Source organism: Bombus pascuorum, chromosome 13 (genome assembly GCF_905332965.1).
Source record: "Bombus pascuorum chromosome 13, iyBomPasc1.1, whole genome shotgun sequence".
In the NCBI taxonomy this organism is placed as follows: Eukaryota; Metazoa; Arthropoda; class Insecta; order Hymenoptera; family Apidae; genus Bombus; species Bombus pascuorum.
The window spans coordinates 8078860-8100735 of NC_083500.1; the positions used below are offsets into that span (position 1 = coordinate 8078860).

The window sequence follows — 21876 nt, forward strand, 5'->3', positions numbered from 1 at the left end:
TCCCGCTCTATCACTCTGACCCGTCCTATTCTCTGATTTCCTATATATCCGCGATATCCTTCTCATCCGACGAGTTTCGCGAAAAAATTGTGAAAACCGTTCATGGACGTCCATTGTTTCTTCACGTTGCGTTGGTTCGTTCATTTTTTCCCTCGCATATCAGAAAAGAAGATCGAGGGAAAAGTAGTAAGAGGTCTCATGTTTCCTGGATGCTGGTTATCTTCTGAGAAAAGTGAAATTTAGTTCTGCATGCTGGTCGCCTCTGTTGGTACAGCTTGTCTTTAATCTGAATTTATCTTGTACCTTTGAGTGTTTCGGCCGTGTCTTGTACACGATATGAACAAGATTTGATGGTAATTGCGTAGTTGGAAAGTAAATTGTAAGAGAAGGAAGATTTTACTACCCGGCCTTAGGTATTCCTCGTTTTAAACTCACTATGTCGGAGGCAATTATCAAAAATTCAGAAACTTACATAGGTAATAGATAGCAGGGAATAAATGTTGAATTAATAAAAGGTTATATACATCAAATGGATAAATAGACTGATATATAAGAAGAAAGAAGACTTAAAATTTAATAGAAGACTAATAAAAGAAGCGAAGATATCTTTAAAATACATATATTCCAGACATAAAAGAAGATGAACATCGATTTTGATCATTTTAGTGGGCATTCAAGTTGTTCAATTTCTTCGAATAAACCTTTTATTCGTTCGTACTAAAAACTCATTCCTGAAATAGTCAAAATATCTGTCTGCTAGTTAACTACAAACTTTCCTTTGTTAATTTCTGTAGTAACAAGAAGATAAAGAAAATTTCTGTACCTCTTGTCACGCCGCAAATAGCAAATTTTTGCAAAACCTCCCTCTGTAACGTTTCGTCGTACCTGGAACATCTCGTCGCCCTAAGCATCAAACGAGAAACGACTTGATCGTACAAAGTGGCATCAACCCTCGATCTTTGATTTCCCGAAGGAAGGTGGAAATATTTGGAAATTTACTTGCTCCGCTGGCCGATATCGTCGTCGACGATTCGGGACAGGGGTGATCCATAAAAAAGGCTGGCATTTAAACCACCGTTTAAGGACGATCGTCGATGTGTGCGTGTCACGGTGAACGGAAGAGAGTCGATATCGCGCAGACCCCGCAATTTCCTTTTCCAATTTGCCATAAACAAGTCGCCTCCCCTCGTTAACCTACGCTCGTGACTGCTCTCTTGAAAGTTGCTCTCGCGACGGTAAGAAAGAGGATCAGGAAGAAGAAGACGAGGAAAAGGGACGTCGTTGCGAGTCGGTCGAATTAAAGGAATTAAAGGACGCCTCGTTACTCGTATCTCTCGATCCTTGCCACCCTCTTAGCCGGAAAAAACAGGCCAGGTCCGAAGGGAGAACGACGAAACGCAGGGTGAGCAACTTGCTTGTTCTCCTTTCTTAGCTCGATCCTTGGTCGCGAGAGAGCGTTTGCATTAAGAAACCGTAATGGCAGTGATTATTAGGGTGCATTATTCAACTCCGACCTATGGGCCTCTGATTATTTTTTTCTTTCCCTTCTTATATTTTTTCTCCTACACCCGCCCACCCCCACCACCCCACCTTCTCCACGTTTGTCGAAGGAACAGCTGAATTATTGAGTCGCGGGAGGCGAGAATTAAAAAATCTCCGCGACGACCGGCCGAGATATCGAGAGTCACGGAGACGACGACACTGTTTGCCGGTTGAATTAAAAATGAGGATGAAACGGAGGGGCCAGCTGGCTCTCCTCGCCTCGCGTCCGAGGAAAAACGAGGCCATCAGTCGGCCCACCACCTTAATGTACCGACTACTGAATGATTTAAGACGCCGACCCCCCCTCGAGAAAGATTCGCCGAGCTGCATCGGCTACGGTTGATCGAATTTTTTCAATCGCTCTTCCTCGAGAGGCCCTCGCTTAATTGTCTGCCCGCCTGAAGAACGCTCAACGGAGGGATTCTTAAGGGAAGTTGGAAGAATTAAGAGCTACATTTCTGAAAATTCTTTCTTTCTACGTCTGTTTCATTAGATCTTTGACTATTTGTTCTGGTATATTTCTTCGACTATGCTCACTTTTTCTTTTTACCGTTAGATAATATGACTCACTCGTGTCGATCAACCCCGTAAATCGAAATGCATAAAAAAATGAAAATTGACAGAACTATTTTTCTTAAATTGACTTTAAAATTTGCGATTATTCATAACGTGCCTTTGCGATAAAAGAAATTCATGGAAGTGAGAATTCTTTTTTAATGTGTTGAATATCGATTATGTGTCTGGATAAAGTGAAACTGATAACTATATGAGAGAGTTTATCGATTTGACTTCTACGTCGTTCATACATGAAATGCCCAATTTTTACGGGTTCCTACATACTTCACTGAGCCGTAAAAAATATTCTAAAGCAACTTCTAAAGGAGGATTTAAATTGTATACGAATTCTTACCTTTACAATAGTGTACGATAATACAAATTTATCTACAAAGATAAGAAAATTTCTCAAGAAAGAATATCAGAAAGTCGTTGTAACAAAATTGAACATTTTACACGTTATAATCTAATATATCTATAACATAACATATGTGAATTTATTAAGAAAAGGTAAGTCGAAGATGTAGAGAATTGAATTCCTATAATCATTTTACGATATCTCCTTCGCCTAAGTCATGACGTAAATTTGTTTTTCTTATATAGGGAAGAAGTAGAGGAGTATAAAATATGGAAATATCTTACCCCTTCCGCTTCTACCGACGAACCTAAGATCGTTGAATTTCGCCACCTGGTTCTTCATAACCGCCGTGGAATTTCGCAATTCCGCGCAGCAATTTTCATCATTTCCGGCACGCACTGTCACCAGAGTCCCATCACCGACCTCGCCCAGAGCTACTACCTTGAACGCTACCGGAAGTGTCTTGTTTGACCGCCAATGTTGCGGTAGCACCGTACAAACCACGTGTGGCGAGCCTGTTGACAATAATCGCCGAATCATCAACAAATGAAATTCTAACACAAAACATAATCGTACATTAATTACTAAATTAATAAATTACTAAATTTAAAAAATCTAGGTTTTCACTGATATACGGTACTAAAGTCCAATAAAATAGAATGCCAAGATTTTTCGAACAAAAATTATATTCAATTCTATCTCTACGCAGAAATTCCCCAGTATGCTCCGAATCTTAAAAACTAACTATCAACCCATCCGACAAAAACTTAAACAAGAAGTAAAATTAAGGAAGCTAAACATCCACTGGACAACGAATTTGTAAACTTTCCTAAACGAAAATTAATCGATATTTTTTACCTGTTCGCACAAGTTCTCCAGGATGTTCAGCAAACAGGCCATCCAAAGTCCTCTCGGCGAGCAGGTCCGCGGTGAGTGCATAATCCGGTATATTATTACCACCAGTGGATCCTTGTGGAGGGACCTCGTTGGCCAGGTGCATTCTTCTCCTCGATGACGAGGTCCTGGTTCTCCTAATTCTCCCGCCACCGATCTGATGCGTCGAGTTCCCTTGATGGTCCTGATGACCGTTTCGAACCAATCTCGGATCCGGATAATCTAAGCCTAGAGGCCGATCCTCGGGGCGTGCATCTCGTAAAGGATTCGTCATGAGAACAGGCTCATTGGACTCTTTTCCGGAAAGATCCTCCTCGCCGACAAACCTCGATGAATTCGACTCAATTTTTTTCTGCTCGATCGGCCAGCCTTTCCTTTATTAACTCCGATCCATCGCACACTCTATCAAAAGTTGAACAGTTTATCTTCTTTATTTTTATTTGTTATTGTCAAAAATGTATCCAACGACTAACGATATCCAATGATAATTAAGTCCTGTGGTAAAATTGAACTAATAAAGCAGGATCTCTTTTCTTCTTTATTTTGACACGTAGCCTTTTATCTTTTCTATTTTTGTCTTTTATAATCAAAGTGATAATTAAGTAGTTTATTAAGATTGGACTAATAGAGTAGATCGATGACGGTCATTATTTCGGTAGCAGCTGATTAAAGATACATTTCCGGTTCCTTCGGTGGCACGCGCACAACTTGGCCGGCCCCGCGTGGCCCAGGATCCTTTGATCCTTATTTCATTATCCCGCGACAGGGCCGAGGCAAGAGCATCCGTTTGCAAATTCTTCCTCTCGTCTCGATTGCCAACTCGCGGAGAAAATTCGTTTTATTGAAATCGACGTCGCCCCTCGTTTTCTCGTTTCTTTGATCGAAATGCACCCCACTACGTGATTCGACGGAAGTCAAACCAACCTTGACTATCTTCTGCTACTCGCGTTCATAAATGAATAACAACGATTCACGATAATACACTCACTGTGAAATCTGGCTTCCAGTGTTCCGCGGTCGATCGAAATTACTCCACGTTCATGTCACATCAGCACTTCTGCCCGACCATCTAACAGGTGTTAACTCTGCACCCGGGATCCTCCGAGCCAAACCGCCGCACAAACCTCACGTTCGCACATTATTTTTCCGGAGAATTCTAACTCTCATACACCAGATTTTATTTCAAACGACAAAATATTCGGGGATCCACTTTTCGAAGACTTTACGAAAGATTCAGACATCCATTATTATACATAGGAATCATCAAATCAGTCACTACACAACACGTTTCTTCGAACAATAATAGTCACGAATTTAAAATCAGTTCAAGATCTTTAGTCTCGCCAGATATGTTTCGTGTATTCGCCGACGATCACTTCCGCTGTCTCGATAATAATTCGATCCTTTTCTCAACAGCATGACACTTTCTTAACATTTTTCAAGACATAATGACGTGACAGGGGAGAACTATAAATTTCTTCGACTCTGTTGCCTATCGGCGATGAGGCACAGGACCAGATTTCGAGAGACACTTCTTTGTGGCTGACGATTAATCAATTGTTTCTTCGGTAACGCTTCTTGGACAAGGGAGGTTGCAGTTGGCGCGACGATGGAAAATTGTAAATTCCACCGGTTTCGTTGGCTGTCAGCGGTGAAGCACAGGACCAGAAGGCGAATGATACTTCTTCGTGGCTGGTACTTCGGCGGGTGGCAGCGGCAACTTCCACGGGGAAGTAGGATAGGGTGTTTAACTCGCGCGGTCTCGTTTCGGTTCGGCGGTGGAAGATGGCGGCTTCTGCGGTGGAGCCGCGCGGTGTGGTTGCGGTGTATTTTTGAGGCTGCCGCCCCCAGCCACCACCGAGACCACCCTGGCTAACCTACCCCTCCGTGCCTCTCTTCCACGCCGCCGCCACCACCGCCTGGCCGTACTAAGCGACTGGTGGGGGTTGGTTTTTCCAAGCGGTGGGGAAAAATCTCTCTCTCCTGCTGCACCCTCTTCCACGATCCTGATGCTATACTCCTGCTGATCGCGACTACCCGATGACAACACCCGTTGCTTCTCTTTTCCTCTCCTCTGTTTGTCACGCGTTTCGTAGAACAATGGAGAAATCCCTTTGGCCCCGAAAAATTCCCTTCGATCAACACACAGAATTTCTTTCGCTTTCCAACCGCCTCTCCTCTCAGCGAAATTCGAATTTACTTGGTCATAATAGACGATGGTTAGTCACGAGGTCATATTTAATCGAAGCTTCGTCTGTTTCCGCGTGTCTCGATTTATAGGATCCACACCATTGAATTCGCACTGAGAATAATTCCTGTCCTTGAGATCGTTAAAACGATTCATCTTTGTGAAAACTGACGGCTCTTTAACTGCACATTACCCTTTTCGATGTTCGAATCTTTTCATAATATCACCTGCTCGCGTTACAACTTTCCATAATAACACTTGCATGTAATATCACTCTGTTGCTTATTTCAAAGTTGTCCATGGAGTTCGAGTTCTTTGCTTAAGAGTCCCGTAGATCAGAGCGACAGCGAACGCTTATCCAAAACACCACGCGATTGCCAAGCGCGGTTTCGAGGTCCCGAAATGAAGGAACGAAATAAAAAGAAACTCGTTCCTGGTCTGTAATTACTGCGCGGGTCGGCTAGATCGTTTCCACGTTGCGGTCGGCCGGTACACCGATAACGAGGTTGCCTTTCGGCTTCCTTCCACGCCTCTCGTTCGATTGTCTTTTTTTCCGGCCGTTTCCTCGTCGAGTCTTTCCTGCTTCCGTCGTTCAACGACCTCCCCGCGCGAGACTGCAAAACGACACTGGGAAGAAAGGGAAAACAAAGACGGCAGAAAGGTCCCTCGTGTAGTTGCGTTTAGCACCGAGAAATACGGGGGTTGCGCGATGCTTGGGGGCTCTTCGAGGGAGCAAGGCGAGCAACGAAGACAGGACGGAAGGCTGTATTGAGGAGAAAGAGGGGAATACTTTGTCTTAATGTCCCCGTCATACGTGCACCGACGACCGTTGCAACGAATCTTTCCAGATTGCTAGGGTGGATCTTCGAGTGGTCGCAATTATCGTTATTGCGACGCGAGAATAAAATGACATAGAACTCGAGGAAATTTCAGAATTAATAACAAATTGGAAGAGGGCGAAGTTTACTCTTGGCGATAGAATCTCTGCGCTTCGAGAATTGGAAATTAATAAACTAAGAAGATTTTGAAGAAGTGAATTTAAGGAGACTTAAAGAATTGGTGACGAATTGGAATGAGGTGTAGTTTATTCTTCGTAGAAAAGAATTTTTGTGTTTTTCGAGTAGGAAACAAATTAGGTGGAAAAAACAATTTCGTTTTTTCTTCTTTTCTTAATTAAATTGGAAGTTTAAGGAAAATTTGAATATCATTAAAAAACAGGCTCGAGGAATTGAATACTAGCTGATAGTGTCATAGCATAATTCATAGCTGTTGAAGTAATTACTTCTAGAAAAAGTGCACATCCTTTTTTTATACCCGTAACCTGGACAACCTGGACAATTTAGTGAAGCAAAAATTTAAAAAAAGGAGAGGCCTATATTATTGTGCTCTTGAATATGAATGTTGTTTTGAGTTACAAGGTCCATAAATAAAAGACCTATGAGTAGATTTTTATGGCTGTTTCTTGTAACTTTCAGTTAGAACTATACGTCAAAGTTAATTTTTTGGTGCTGTCCTTTGTTATAAATGCATCAACATGCTCTCTATCGCTTCTATTGTAACGTAACATTGCTAAAGTGAGGATGTAGATCAGCATACACTATAGCTGTACTTATACTTATTTCAATATATATTTCTACTACAAATTCATCCAGGCGTGCCTCTATCAGATAACCTCAACGAAAGCAAAAGGCAATTTGTATTTGGTTAACACAGAAAGACAATATTGTCTTTTTCAAAATTAATTCGCGAGTTTGCAAGAAATTTAAGGAGCCTCGCAGATGGATTCGAAGAATTAGATATCAATAGGTGAAAGATAATCTAGAAGAAAAAGAATCTCGTATCTTCTTTTAAAATAAGAAGTAAATTAAACGCGAAAAATAAACGAGACACGAGTACATCGTCTAAGTTGAAGGATGATCTACCTTTTTTGAAATTACTTGCTTCTTTAACAAAATAAATTCGAGAAGTTGATTGTCAGTATATAGGAGATGATTCGGAATAAAATGCAATTTGAATATCTTCTTAGAATAAGAAATAGATTAAATAAAAAAGATACACGAATGCATCATCCAAGCCGAAAAACAATTTTCTTCTCCCAAAATTAATTACAAGTTTGAAAGAAACTTGAAGATAGTTAAAAAGGAGGTTCAAGAAATGAAATACCAGTAGATAGGGGATGATTCAAAGCAAAAGGCAATCTCACCACTGGAAATTAAACTACGGGCCACGAGAATGGCATCGCGTTTCTCTTTCGACCGACGACAGGAGACTATCGATCATGACGGATCTGTAGCAAGTTACGAGGATCCCTGAACGGGAGAGAGCACCCCATATAATCCTACACCCCTATGGGTAACAATGCAACGCCTCCGCGTCCCTAAATTGTCGAGTTCCCAAGATGCATTTCGTCATACATTTTGGCCCCCCGGGCGATACATCGCCTTTTTTTGTGTTCCTGCTCGACCCGTTATTTTCGACACCGTATACAGTGAACCGAAAGAAATGCAATAATTTCGCGATCGTCATTTGGTCGACTAATGAGGACGTTCGATCATTTATAAATATATTTCGTAATGATACGCGTATCGTATGAAATTGAAAATTAATGATCACCGATCGAACGAACAAATATTACAAATTTGTGTGAAAATCAATTTGCGAAAAATATATTATCTACCTATCCCTTGGAATTATTCAGTTTTCCTTGAAAATTCCCGAGGAAATGTTACTATCGAAGAGACGCGTCATGCGTTGTTCTAAAATAAAATTCTTTGCGCGTTCGACGCGCGAGAAACGAAGGAAATATTTCGAAAGGAAAATCGTCGCGTCGAGGGAATTTCAAAGTCGCGTATGATCCTCGTGGAAAAACGTGAATCGAAGACATAAGAGCCGAGTACTGGTGGGATACGCGTGAAACGGGCGATGGATAGGATATTTAGCAGGTTTCGGATATTTCAATAAAATCGTGGCTCGCGCTGCCGTCAGTTTTTCACAAAAAACAGATATTTAATTATATTGTTCGGTTCGACGTGATTTCGTGTAATTAAATCCTGTCTCCATAAAATTACCAGCCGAAACAGCCAAGCGACAATATTTTTCAATTAAAAGAAAAATATATTCGATTACGTGACCGGTGTCCAGTGCGTTTCGACCGGCGTTTCGCACCTCCCTCGTTCTTCATTTTTATGATCCTCTCTCTCTTTTTTTTTCCTCTATTTTTTTATTTGTCACGAGTCGCTCTCGGCCTTTTGACGGTAACGATATTCCATAACCCGCATCCGACACGGTCCACATAATCGGTATCGCGGCGGTGAATGCTGGACGATTATCGACGCACTTTTCCGTACAAATTAATTGGCCCAATTATCGACACCGAACAATTACCTACTGGCGACCAATTAGATCAACGCCGGTCGTTGTTCCCGCGCTGCCTGGCAAGAAATAATTGGTGCTCACGATTCCCCTCTCCGCCCCCACTTTTGCTCCCCGAAAAAATGAAAAAGTCGTTAACCAAAAACAAAAAAAAAAGAGAGAATAGGAAAAAATTTACACTCTCCAAAGCAGAGGGGACAAAGAAAAAAAGTGGAGGGACGCGTGGAGACCGATACAAACATTTAGGAATCGATCTCGATCGGAAGACTCACACTGTAACGAACCCACCCTCCATTCATCCACTTTCTATCCTTCACTTCTTCCACCAACTGCAACTCACGATAAATTTAACACGATCCGCGAACGATCCACGCAACGATACGATACGACACGATACAAGGCATCTTAACTCGATTCTTCGACTAACGAGTGTCGTGACACTTTGATTTTCACGGCCACGAGAATGTTTCTCATGAACGAAGACTGTCGCGTGTTGGAATACGGAGTAAAAGGGGTGGGAAAGGGTAGGAGAAGGTAGGAAGAAGGGTTGAGTTGTAGAACGGTGGTAATCACACACGGTTAGCACATGTTAGACGGGGCCAATTGTCGAAAAAGGCCGCAGCTCGTCCTCCAAGACGGCCACGTCTTGGGGGGACTAGGGGGTTCTTGTAGGTGAGAGGATCGTCGCGGGGGTGGAAAGGGGTTGGAAACGATAGAGGCGGCGCCGGAGGCGGGCCGCAGTTTTTCACGAGTTTGCGCATGCGGCTACTTTTATACCCCACCAACGTTGCCGCCGCCTTGGCGTTCTTAAAGGCTTCTTAGGGTGAGTTTTGTCCCCTACAACCGCGCCACCCTCCGCCAAGCCTCGCGCCAGCCACCGCGCCGGGGGGTGGCCGGGCTTTACGCCGTTTTCCAAAGGGTTGCACCCGCGGACACGATGCTTGCGGACGATGACAGTCTCGGTGAACCTCCGGAAAGTTGAATCTTTTTGTCGATCGCCGACTCGATCGAATCCATTAATCGTGAAACTCGTTTCAGCTCTGGCACGTGTCGCGAGGTCGAATATACCGGAATATACCGGATGCTCTGGAAAATTAGATTAAAGTAGGACTACAGGTGAAAATCGTGACGAGACTATGGATTTTTATACATTTATGGGAAATTTAAAAATGACAAGACATAATATAGAAAAATATGTAAACTACGTGTCTGAAATAGAATACTCGTTATACGTTTTAATAAGTAGAATGAATCTCTACTTAACCAGTTAGATGTTGCGACCTCTTCAAAAAGTGTGTATCTAAAATGTGTGGGAAAAAGTAAACGATGACGAGTATACTCGTCGAAAACAGCTAACTGATTGGTTAAGTACTAAGTACTTTGGTTGTGTCGATAAAAATATAAATTTGCATAAAAATCTACGTGCTAATAATTATAATCTCGTCTTTTATGGAAGAACAATTTCAAGACTTTATGTGCTGCCCATTCTACGTCAAAACTATCTTTTCATCTGATTTTGGCATTGAGTATATGTTTTGCAATCTTGAACGCTTAACAAACATCAATGATACTGATTATGCAGATCAATATTAACATATTATTCTTTCCTTAGAAAGCACCTTTCACATTATTCTGTAATGGCTTATATCTTCAAATCTATCGAGTTATTTACCTTTTACTTCTTCTTAACCACCAGTCATCAAGTGACCATACAAAAAGGTTAGAGAATTATCTTTATGTCACTGTCAATGTTCACAATATTCTATGTCGAAGGAATTAAATCACATTGTATTGCGAAGTAAAATTTAATAAAAGAGAAGAAAAGTGGTATAATATTTCTGGGATGTGGCTTGTCTTTATATGATTGACAGCGTTCTCAATATTCTGTCTCGAAAGGGTTAAATCATTCGACCCAAGGGATCACGTGTAAGTATCATCGGCACAAGATTCCGTGCTGCGAACTCGTCGTTTATCCAACGTAACAAGATTGTCGAGAGAAACCAAAGGAGTAGCGCTAAGGAGCTGTTGGTCCGGAGGTGGGTGAAATCAGATTAGCTGACAGACGCGTATTCGGGGCTTCTCACCAGGTACCAGTGGACATTGCATACCTCGCTGAAACTGCATCGTCTGATTATTATCAAGCTATCGGATAGAGGAACCTCGCAGTTACTAGAAAAATTCTGGAGCCGTCGAACTCCTTATAAAATTATGAATATTCTTCGGGAATTATATTTCTCAATGTCAGAGAAAAATAATTTCTTAGCACATTTGACATCATACGTCCATACATTGTCAATCGTAAGGTGCGAAAACACTTAGTAGTTACATTTGGGTCCACCTTTATCTATCATAAGGAGATAGCATTAATAATTGTACATTTTGAAGAAAATTTTAAGAAACAGTACTTGTAATTCTCGTTTTTCTTTTTACATTTTAATTTACCCAGTTGATCAACATTGTCTCTGAACGTCTCGTTAAGAGAAGTTAAACGAGTGTTGTTTCATCTAATACTTTACGTTCTGACACGTATACATGTTGCAAACGAAATAACAGATATACAATAACGTAGCTAGACAATATAATAATATATAATAATATAAAAATATAGAAAAATAATAATAAAAGTATAGAAAATATCGTCAGATGTTCTAAATACTTACCTAAACGACAGTGCAATTAAATAAAATATTCTACATTCCGCGAACCATCGACCTGCATTCGACGAAAGCTAATGAAAGTAGCGGTGGAGTATTGTTTTACCAAACCATTAAATCTTAGAAGAATCACCCAACACCGTGATTTCTCGGTATAACGCGTTCCTCCTCTGTATCCGGAGGAAAATTGCCAAAGGAAAATGCGGGGTCTCATTTTTCGATAGCTCGAGACGGTGGTGTTTTGGGGTGAGAAACGGAAGGCCGGAGGAAGAAAGACAGCCAGGTCGCGGAGAAAATAAGAAAGCAAATTACCTAGCAGTCACCTACCCCTCGGGGTGAGGTGTCGATATGACATGTAGGGAGACAAGGGACCTACGGCTGGCAACCCCTGGGGTTTATTACAAGGGTGGAATCAAATACACCGGGTGTCAAAAAATGAAACGCCACCCTACCGCGTTCTTTCTGCACCCTCCCATCAGAAGCTCGTCGGGGGATGAGGTCACGGTAGCTTACGGAATGGTGGCAGGGGCTGCAGTTGTAACCGAGTCAGCCTTGGATGATTCTTCGCGGGTTAGGGGCTGCGGATACCTTCTTCCTGAATCTTTATCTTGAAGTTCTATGGTAAATTATACTGGTGTTTTCGAAGCAAAGTGTATTTCCAGATGAAGACCACGTTGATATATAAATATTTAAGAACAAGTCTTTGTCGGTCTTCTGACATTGGTGTCATTTGGCGACTAAAAATGTACTTTATAAAATAGTTAAAAAAGGGAACAGATTAATATATTCGAAGATACGAACCTCTTCGAAGCAGATAATAAATCTACGATGATTTGTGGAAAACAATACTTCCTTAATTGATCACGAGGCGTGTTTGACGTGTAACTTGTTGACAAGATATTACATTTTAAGATTGCTCTCCTTAAAAGACTATCATGATTTTTCGCCTGACGTTCAATTATTTTTCTGTAAAAGGTGAGAATTTTATTTATCACTATTTTATTCTGTGGTTTTCAAACAGTCGTTTTTCCTTCTCCTATCCTCTTTTATCCATAATCCAAAGCTTCCAGTTTGTGTAGCAACTCATTAACAATAATGTTAAGCGTTTAAATCTACGCGAAGAAAGTTGCGCGTTTCTACTCTTATCCCCATCGAGAATTTTATAGAAATAATCAATTCTGTTTCCAGCTTATTACGGAAAATCGTTGTCTCTCGCGAAGACATCGGTAGGGGCGGGATCTAAGGGACGGTGGTGTTCTCCCTCTGCATCGTCACCCCATTCGCCGGCTTCGCGCTCTTGTTTGTTTCGTAATCTTTAAGATCGGAAGGGTTCGAAGTTCTCCCAGTGCCTGAAAATCTATTGTCGAACTTGCTGCCCCGTTCCTCTTGACACTTCATTGATAAAGTCCATCAATTACATCGACGAGTAGCCACAAGAATTAAATTCCAACCATCGTGACAAAAGTCTGAGAAAAGTAAAATTTTCCTTCCGCGTAAAAAGTTTGCACGAAGAAGTGCGTACCTTTTAACATGATGGACGATTTATTCTCATCTTCCAACGAAGAAACTTCTTACAGGACAAGGGGAAGAAGCGAACAGTGATTAAATATTATGACCAGCGCGATCTTCGAGGACGCATCTACGAAAAACGTTACTTAGGATAATTAAAAAGACTTTTTGTCGGTGGAATCCGCACTGTGGACTGCGTCACGGGAACACAATTTTCCCATTCGAGTACCTTGATCGCTTTAATCCTATGGTGTGGAAAGTTTCATGTTCAGTTTCACAGTCAGCCGTCTATTACGTTTTCCGCTTGAATTCTGTTTCAAATAAATTCGAAAACAACGTAAAAGAATCTCCAGATTATAGAATATTCTAAAGTTCTAGAAGATTCGCGATCTTTTCTTCTTATCCCACAAGTTAGAAAATTAAAGTAAGCGATGTTTAACGAGTCGTCGTCTATTATATTTTCTTCTCGAATTCTAATTTCCAATAATTTTGAAAATAATCTACGTGAATCATTAGAATATAGAGCATCGTAACTTTCTAGAAGATCTCTGTGATTTTTTTATTTCGCTCGTTTGTTATACTTTCTATTCGAATTTTATTTCAAATAAATTCCGAAATAATTTAGAGGATTCACGTAGATTCTTTCTTCTGTGCAATACTTTTTTCGACATTCTAGGAGTTTGAAAGTTAGAAACTAGACACTTACATAGCTGTTCTTTGACAATTACAAGCACGATCTTCTGGCAGTTAGACTAGCAGCCGGAATGATCCACGATGAAAATGTCTCGTAGACGACGGTAATGTCGCGTTGGACGTAGAAACGAGGGTCCGTTAGCGTCAAGAAACGACTCGTCACACGAAGGGTGCACATCCACACACCCTCTTCAGCCAAGTTTCTCATCGTTTCTGAGCAACCTTCGATTACCTTGGTTACGTTAAAGTTCTGCCTCCTACGAATCAACCTTATCTTTCCTCTGAACTTGCTAATTACACTTAAAATTGCAATTAAATACAAGAATGATCTATTTAAGTGTATAATAATCTTTAACTCTATGGATTTATTTTAGCTCACATTGATACGTTCAAGTATTTCTTTACCGATACGACAATCATCATTGATCTAATTAATTCAAATTCGAGGTTGTTCATACCCTCTCTTCTTTCCTCCTCTTCTCTCGCTTGTCATCTTTGCTACCTTCCTTCCATTCCTCTACCTTCCCTTGTTATCCTTCGTCTTTTTCCTTTTTACCCTGTCTTCGCCTTCTTTCACCATTCCTTCTTTCCGCGTCCTGTATTCTTCCCCAATTCCACCTCTCCTTAAAACTTTCTCACATTCGCAAAATTCGATTCCCCGAATTTACTAGCATTAATTAGTACAATACCGTTAACAGATTCGTCAAATAAAATTGTCAAATAAGCCACATCCACTAATCTCGCGGCAAGTAACCCACGAACTTAATAATAGACGTATAATTTCTCCAGTACAGAAATTAACGCGCGCTTCTCACAGCAATTACAAAGAATCCGACCGCCTTATGTGGAGAATTATATGGGTTAGAGGATAGCCGGAACGCGACCGCTCCTTAATCAGGGTAGTTCTGTTACCCTGTCCCTCGGAATCATCATCGTCTCTGACCAAGAACGACCCAAGAGAGTGGCGAGCCGGAGCCGGAGGCGATCCAATGGTCATTTCCATTCGCTCCTTGCAAAGTGGTATCATTTCCCAAGAGGCTGGGGTCCGTTGGTCTTCAAGGTCCTGCGGCACAGCTGCCCTTTCGCTCCATCGAGTACGATACCGTCCAGTTGCGAGGTGCGGATCGATACACGCAACGAGGAACACAATCCGCGACAGAAGTCATCGTTGATAATGGAATTGCCCCCTCCCCTCTCCCCGCACGTGATATCCTACACGAAGAAAGAAAGAAGCAAGTGGAACGTTCTTGAAATGCGATCTTCCGCCCGGAACTAACTACAGATGCTGTAATTTTTTCCAGATTCAACCTACTGGAATTATGGCCCGGCGATTTGCATGGAAATGGGATGTCTCGTTTCACGAACATCTTCAAGTCGAACCTCTTCCACGGCACCTGGTAAAAGATTACGATATTAATATAAAAATTAGATTGTTAAACAGATCGATTGCTTGAAAGGAAAGTGAATATTATAAGGAAATAATATTCCTGTATAGGTTAAATTTTCTATTTATTTTTTCTTTACTGGACAGCAGTTTTAAAATTCAGTACATTGCGCTTCTATTTGATTTTGAGGTAAAACATTTTCCCATCTCTTTAATAATTTAAAGAAAGGTATTTTTCATGGTGTTAAAATATTGTTCTTTCCACTTTCAGCCATTTTGCGTAAAAATGATTCTCTTAGTCGATATAGTAAAGTGACATCGAGATCAAATTGTCGTGTAGTTTGCTGGGATCTTCAAGTGATAAGGCCAAGAAGATGAGCTTTGTATTTCAATGTCCCCGCCGAATGGCTTTAATAAATAGTTATTAAATCATTTTTCACTTCACCATCTTTCACTCGAACCTTTCTCACCTAAAAGAGAAGATACGATATTGATAATACAAAAATTAGACAATTGATCGAATGGATTGTGGCGGAGGAAGGTACTTCGCTTCCTGTACGAGAAACGAAGTTTTCCTTGCTTACTTGGTATAAACACACTCCTACGGTAAGTAAGAAACACCTAACAACCAGAAATACTATCGATTAAATATCAGTCAATTGATAAAATAACTCATTCTCTTTTCGACACTTTCGTTGTACTTTCGCTGCAGTAATTACTTTCATGCAAAACAGTCATACGCCGTCAGTGATACATCGTCTATCGAAGGAAAGAAAGAAAATACTTGTACACTTAAGTTACTAGTTTAACTTTTTAATAAATAAATTATACGCTAAAGGTTGAACCTGCTAAATAAATAAATAAATAAATAAATCTTCAACTCAGATTTTTCCTACGACAGGTAAAAAAAATTGCCATATCAATACAAAAATTAGACGATTAATCGAATCGATCGTGTCGAAGAAAAGCGATAGGGCTAGGAGGAGTAGTTTCGAATAGCGAGGGCTTCCGCTAGTGACAGTTTATCAAATTGCAGGGCAGCCAGGCTTGCCCCTAAAGGGATGTAAGGGTCGTAAGGTGGAACGGTGGTTGGGGGTAGCTTATTAGAGCCACGACAGCAGCCCCGGCTCCACCTTGAAACCTCCAACCAACCGCCATCCTGCCGTGAGTCTTACCACCTTGCTTCCTTCCACCCAGCCGTCGCCTTCCTATCTTCAACCCGGCTACCTTTCGCCCCTCGCTCTCCTCACCATCTTCTCTTCTATATAGTTCAAGCAGCGTAGAAACGTGGCTCGACATAAAGGGTCGCCTGGGACCGTCGTACTTGCCGCTCGTCTTTAATCTACGAGGTCACCAAGCAACGACGGCGACTGCCATCCTCCCGAGCAAATGAGCACGGCCTCCGCGAGACTGTGTTCGAAAGATTCCGAGTGTTCAGCCAGATTTAATATTCGCCTCTTTCTTCGCAGAGGAATAATTGTTTCTCGTTTAAAAAAAAGAAAAAAAGAATGAGAATTTGAAATTTTACGAAAAACATATCATGTAAAGCATATGCTTTGTATATGCAGAATATTATGCGCGGAGGATATTTATATAGGGTCGATTTGAGACATCGAAAAGATGAAAAACGGTGTGTATGAAAAAATCGACTGGCCCAATTTTAAAAAAGTTATTTTAGTTTAAAGAGTGTCTACTTAATTCTGTCCACGACTGTACAGTCTGTAAGAGCGCGGTGTTATCGAGAATCCCAATTTGGGATACGGAATAATTTTGCATGAGTTTGTCGTTACATGGTATAGTTGGATAAATGTATCCTATATTTGCATTATAAAATGTACAATATACAACAATGCGATATTGCATTGGATAATGTGTTATATTAAATAATTTATTATAATTTGTATAGTATAATCTAAAATCTGTACAAATCTTCATCATCTCTTATTCCTATACAATAATTAATAAATTATCTATGACTCGTCATATTCATTTTTCTACGCGTATCTTTTAGGTCACAAAAGTGAAAGATAACTCATATGTTGAACATTATAGCGTGTCGATTCGACGCTGACAGAAGTATCGACACACGGCCCTGTGGGATTTGTATTTCTTCACGCAACAGCGAGGCCGGGCGTGTAGCAGTCTGATTCAAAAAGACGGACTGACGCCAACTTCGCCGTTTCTCTCTAGGGGGTAGTTTTAAAATTCAATCCCCATACGAGGTCTAAGGGGCCGTACGCTACACGGTGCTCATATCAAACCGAGGGATCAATAGGAAACCAACCTTGGCTAGTAGTAGAATTATCGGCGATTCTTCGTGAATTACATCTAATGGATTCATAAGGATCCCTGAAACATCCCGAAACAATTATCATAACGCTATAACACAGTGATATCATTTAAATGCTTCTTTCCTTCGACGAAAGTGCTAACCACTAACTGTTTGGTAGGTTTACACACAAGTCTATAAACGATACTTTTAGAAGTCAAACTGATCAATTACATTTTTATATAATAAAATCCATAGGTGTGAAACCAGCGTTTATCTTAAACAATAAAGAATTTTTTCGGAGATTTACTAGTCAGAAGGAAGTAACATAAATAATTGCAAGTTTGAAACGACATTTTTATTTGTATTTTATACAGTCGATCAGCATGGCTTCTATAGGACATTTGCGAAACCTCGATCATTAAGAAATTATGCGCAAAGGATTTTGGAACACAGATTCTTTAGAACAGAAGCTTCGAACAGACTTCTTGGAATTTTCTATACAAACCACCATCAACCATTATAATTTATTATATTACCAAATATAATTCTTCCAAATAGTTTCAACAAATTCTTATACTGGAACCTTGCACGGGTACAAAATTCTGATCGATCAATCGTTTCTACGATATTTTGGATTAATCGTCGCCGTTTCGTGCACACCCAGCAGGCGTCCTAATACTTCTGGACACCATTGTACGATAGGAGGTACTTTAAATTCGTTTGCTAGCCAAACAGAGACTTTCAAAAGCTTCATCTGTATATCAGCGAACGTATTCATAGACTTTGTTTGACAGATCGCCTTGCTCGTTCTTTTTCCTTTGTCAGGACGGCGCGACGCACGATTCTCGTTTACCGTGTCCTACCCTCACCCCCGAATGTATGTCTTCGCCCGCGAAGGGAATCCTTTGATAATCCAGATTTATCTATCTCTGCCGATAATATCAGCTACTGCAGAGAGCATGGCGACTTCCGGTGTTTTCCATAAATCAAGAGACTCGAGAGTCTACCGCCGCGACGCGAAAAATTGATCGGCACCGGGGAAACCGGTTTTAAGTTTCGATGCGTGTTGCTTCGCTCTAGCTCGCGCGCGCCACGCTAATCGTATCGATCCCAGCACTCTTAATCCATTAATGAACTTCCCGGGCTCGTTTTACGCCGGCTACCTGGGCTTTTCGCGCTCGATCCGTTACATCCGACGTACATGTACCGTAGAACTGTATCCCTCGATCGACAGACGTGAAACGAGCCGACCTGTTTCCCTCCTGCCTCTTCGAATCGCAGGTGCTATAGCGTTCACAGTTTTCTGTGAAAGCCGATCGATGCAGTGATCCAACTAGTGATTTATTTATCTTTTTATACTTCATCGATCCGTTTCAAATTTATTCCGCCCTAGTGTAGGTAATTCTTTACGATTCTCTTGTTTCCTAGCGAAAATATAATAAAACCGCTCACAGTTTTTATCGCCTTACCGCCTTTACACACTTTCTAAAAGTAATTCGTTTGTATCTTTTACTTGTAACTTCTGTACCTGTACATTTTCAAAATATTTTGCGTAACGCACATAATATATTCATGAAAGGATTCTACAAGCATTCGGATACTTTTACGAGCCACTGTACACTTTGATTTACACTTACAGCATTATCACACATTCTACGCTTTGCAGTATTTTGATTGCCTGCGTAAGGGTTAAGAACGAAGCAAAATCTGAATAAAACGGTGTCTCTTAGTATAATAGCGTAATCTTCGCGTAACATAGGATTGGAAAAGATCGTATTTTCTCACGATAATTACGTTAGCAACCCCTACCCGCCGCAGTTCTCCCTCGTACGTTCAGCATACGGGGATTGACTGAAATCCTTTTTTACAGAGCTGGTAAACAAGCGATAGGTCTCCCGATGCCGACGTCTTCCGCGACGACAAATTCCTCAAATATTTATCTGTCTTCCCCTCGGAACCCTTCAATCGTCGCCGCCCCAAACGTCGCTTCCGTTTCACGCTCGCGGAGTATGTCAATCCTGACGCCTATCGACGTATGACAAATACCTCGTCTCCGACTGCTTGCACTCTCTGTCAGCCTTGACAACCGGAACAAAAGGAGACTGTGAGGGAAGAAAAGATTCGTAAGGGTGTCTGTCGCCAAGCCACCGTGGCTTCGTGTTTCTTCTACTTCTCAGCAGTCGCTCTCCCACTCGGAAAACGCTACTATGCTGATACATAGTTTTCTTCGATTGGTCCTATAAGCGATGCGGTTGTTCAGTCTGAGAGTCGAGTCTGAAAGTCTGGAGTTTTATAAAATTGGACTAGAAAATTTAATAGAGAAGGATAAGATAAGAAGTTATAGAAACAGAAGAGGTAATTATCTTATTTTCATTTAGTATACGAAAACCAGCGGTCACGTTACTTGCGAGACGACAAAGTATATTTGATACTGTAGTATCGGGAATACTACTTAATAATTAATTTAATGATGGTTTATTTACAAGGAATGGATTGATACAGATGTTGATTAGACAGGAAACGATGGTTATTTAACAAGAATTAACCACGATGTATGACGTACTATACTTTAGACAACTCAATAATTAATTTGCAACTCTCGTCACAACGGATCCAACGCTCACTCTCTCACGCGGACCATACCCTCTCCACAACGCAACTCGCACTCTCTGACTTCTCCATTGACACTGCCAGTGAATTTGTCTTTCTGTCCCTTTGTCTTAGTCTCACCACGCACGTGTTACGCAACCGCTCGTGGCCAGAGTCGCGTAGGCCTGTTTTCCACGAAACTCTTCAGCTAAAGGACCGACGACACATTGATGGGCCTGTCGGCACTTCGGCTCGCGACAATGTTTATGGTTTTCCCGATATTTTTAGGCTTTTTTGTCCGCGATGCTACAATACTATACATATACACTGTGTTCTTTTAGACTGAAGTTCTATTAGATTAATACTAATAATAACACTCCACAAAATTCTATATAAACTGCGACTATCTTTTTATTAATTAAAGAATCTAATATATATCTACCCAAAACCCGCAAAAATAGCTTTATACGTGGGAAACTAAAACCGAAGAAGCGATGGATATACATATAAGTGAAACTATTCAGAACGTTGATTTTGATAATACATGTGATTGTCTTTTCTTCGGCTATTTCCTCTATTTTCTTGCTTCCTTTTACTATCGATCACTAGTTTGTAAAGCGCAAGAAAACGCTTTATCTTCGGCGGCGTATCTTCAACACGTGGGCATTCGGAAGCCTCTCTAACAAAGCCGGAGAAAATGCCTCTGGTCTGTCCAATAGATTAGGCCGCGTGTTTCTGACACGCGGCGCTAGTTCGCAATTAATTTATTTTTCCCTAGTCGGCCGTTAATTGTTAAACTTAGATGGGCGGTCGTCGGCAATCCCGCAGCTAGACTTGCAGACGGAAGAAAAGAGAGGAGACGCGTCGCGGGACCAAGGAGCGCAAGGAACCGACAGCTTGAAAGGAAAGAGAAGAAGCTAGATATTGGAGCAAGAGGGAACGATGACGATCGACGAAGAAGGAGACGACCGACGCTCGGCTTGGGAGGGTAGAAAATTTGTTAGACAGGGTGCGGACTGGGACGAGAGAATCGAGAATTTGAGGAGGGAATGGAGGCAAGAAGCCAAGGCGCGACACGAACACCGGATTGGGTTACCGGGATAATTAGAATGATGATTAGGAGCAGAGTACGCCTCGTTGACCAATTCTTTCTGGCGCCCTTCATCCGGACGATGTCGCCTTTGAAAGATCAGCTTTCTTACAAGGGGTCACCGGAACTGAATGGGGTGAAAGAGTAAATAACGGGACGATTATCGAATCGACGATAGAACAACATCCACAGCGTGTCTATGGTATAGCAAAGGACTTCTCTGCATTTGCAACTAAGAAAAGAAATATCGAAGAGGACCGAATTAGTGACACATCATAGATGAGTTATGTAAGAAATCAGGCCTTTTTCGAAGCATGAACGCAACAGCTGTATAGGGAGAAAGGCTAAACAACAGGATAGTTACCAAAGTCAGGATGAGTTACAAAGAAGGAGAAACGTCGAAACACATCGAATTCGTGGATGGAGTGCGTTCAAAGAACGAGCCTTTTTCGAGGAGTGGATGAGTTGAAGAAGTAAACAGGTCAATCATCGAGTTGACAATAAAACAACATTCTAAAAATTTGACTGTTATAATAGACAATATTCTGTACTATGAATTATGAGAAAAAGAAGGGTGAAGTTGACCGGATTTATGACACATCATGGAGGATCCGTCAGAAAATCAGATATTTTTAAAAATAACCTCGTCGGCTCCTTTACAATGGAACGCTTATCCAATTACACGAATGATATACAAAGAAGGGAAAAAACGCTGAAACTGACCAAATTCGTGGCACATCGCGGGCAACTATCAAGACGATTGGTGAAATCGCTAT

At 41.2% G+C, this 21876-nt stretch overlaps 1 protein-coding gene and 1 long non-coding RNA gene across 3 annotated transcripts in view; one reads left to right on the forward strand and one right to left on the reverse strand.

Annotated features, from left to right (window-relative positions):
• Window positions 1-9510, reverse strand: part of LOC132913701 (uncharacterized) — a 34867-nt gene extending 25357 nt beyond the window's left edge. Inside the window, exons 1-3 of one of the 2 annotated variants that reach the window (XM_060972210.1) lie at window positions 9182-9510; window positions 3314-6151; window positions 2740-2970 (exon numbers count right to left, since the gene is read on the reverse strand). In XM_060972210.1, coding sequence (XP_060828193.1) covers window positions 2740-2970; window positions 3314-3623 — 541 coding nt within the window. In that variant the 5' untranslated portion in view covers window positions 3624-6151; window positions 9182-9510. Of the gene's footprint in view, window positions 1-2739; window positions 2971-3313; window positions 6152-8921; window positions 9024-9181 lie in introns of those variants that run through there. The other variant, XM_060972211.1, reaches the window with a different exon arrangement.
• LOC132913274 (uncharacterized) overlaps window positions 1-21876 on the forward strand; it is a 343670-nt gene that overhangs the window by 223314 nt on the left and 98480 nt on the right. The window lies entirely within an intron of this gene.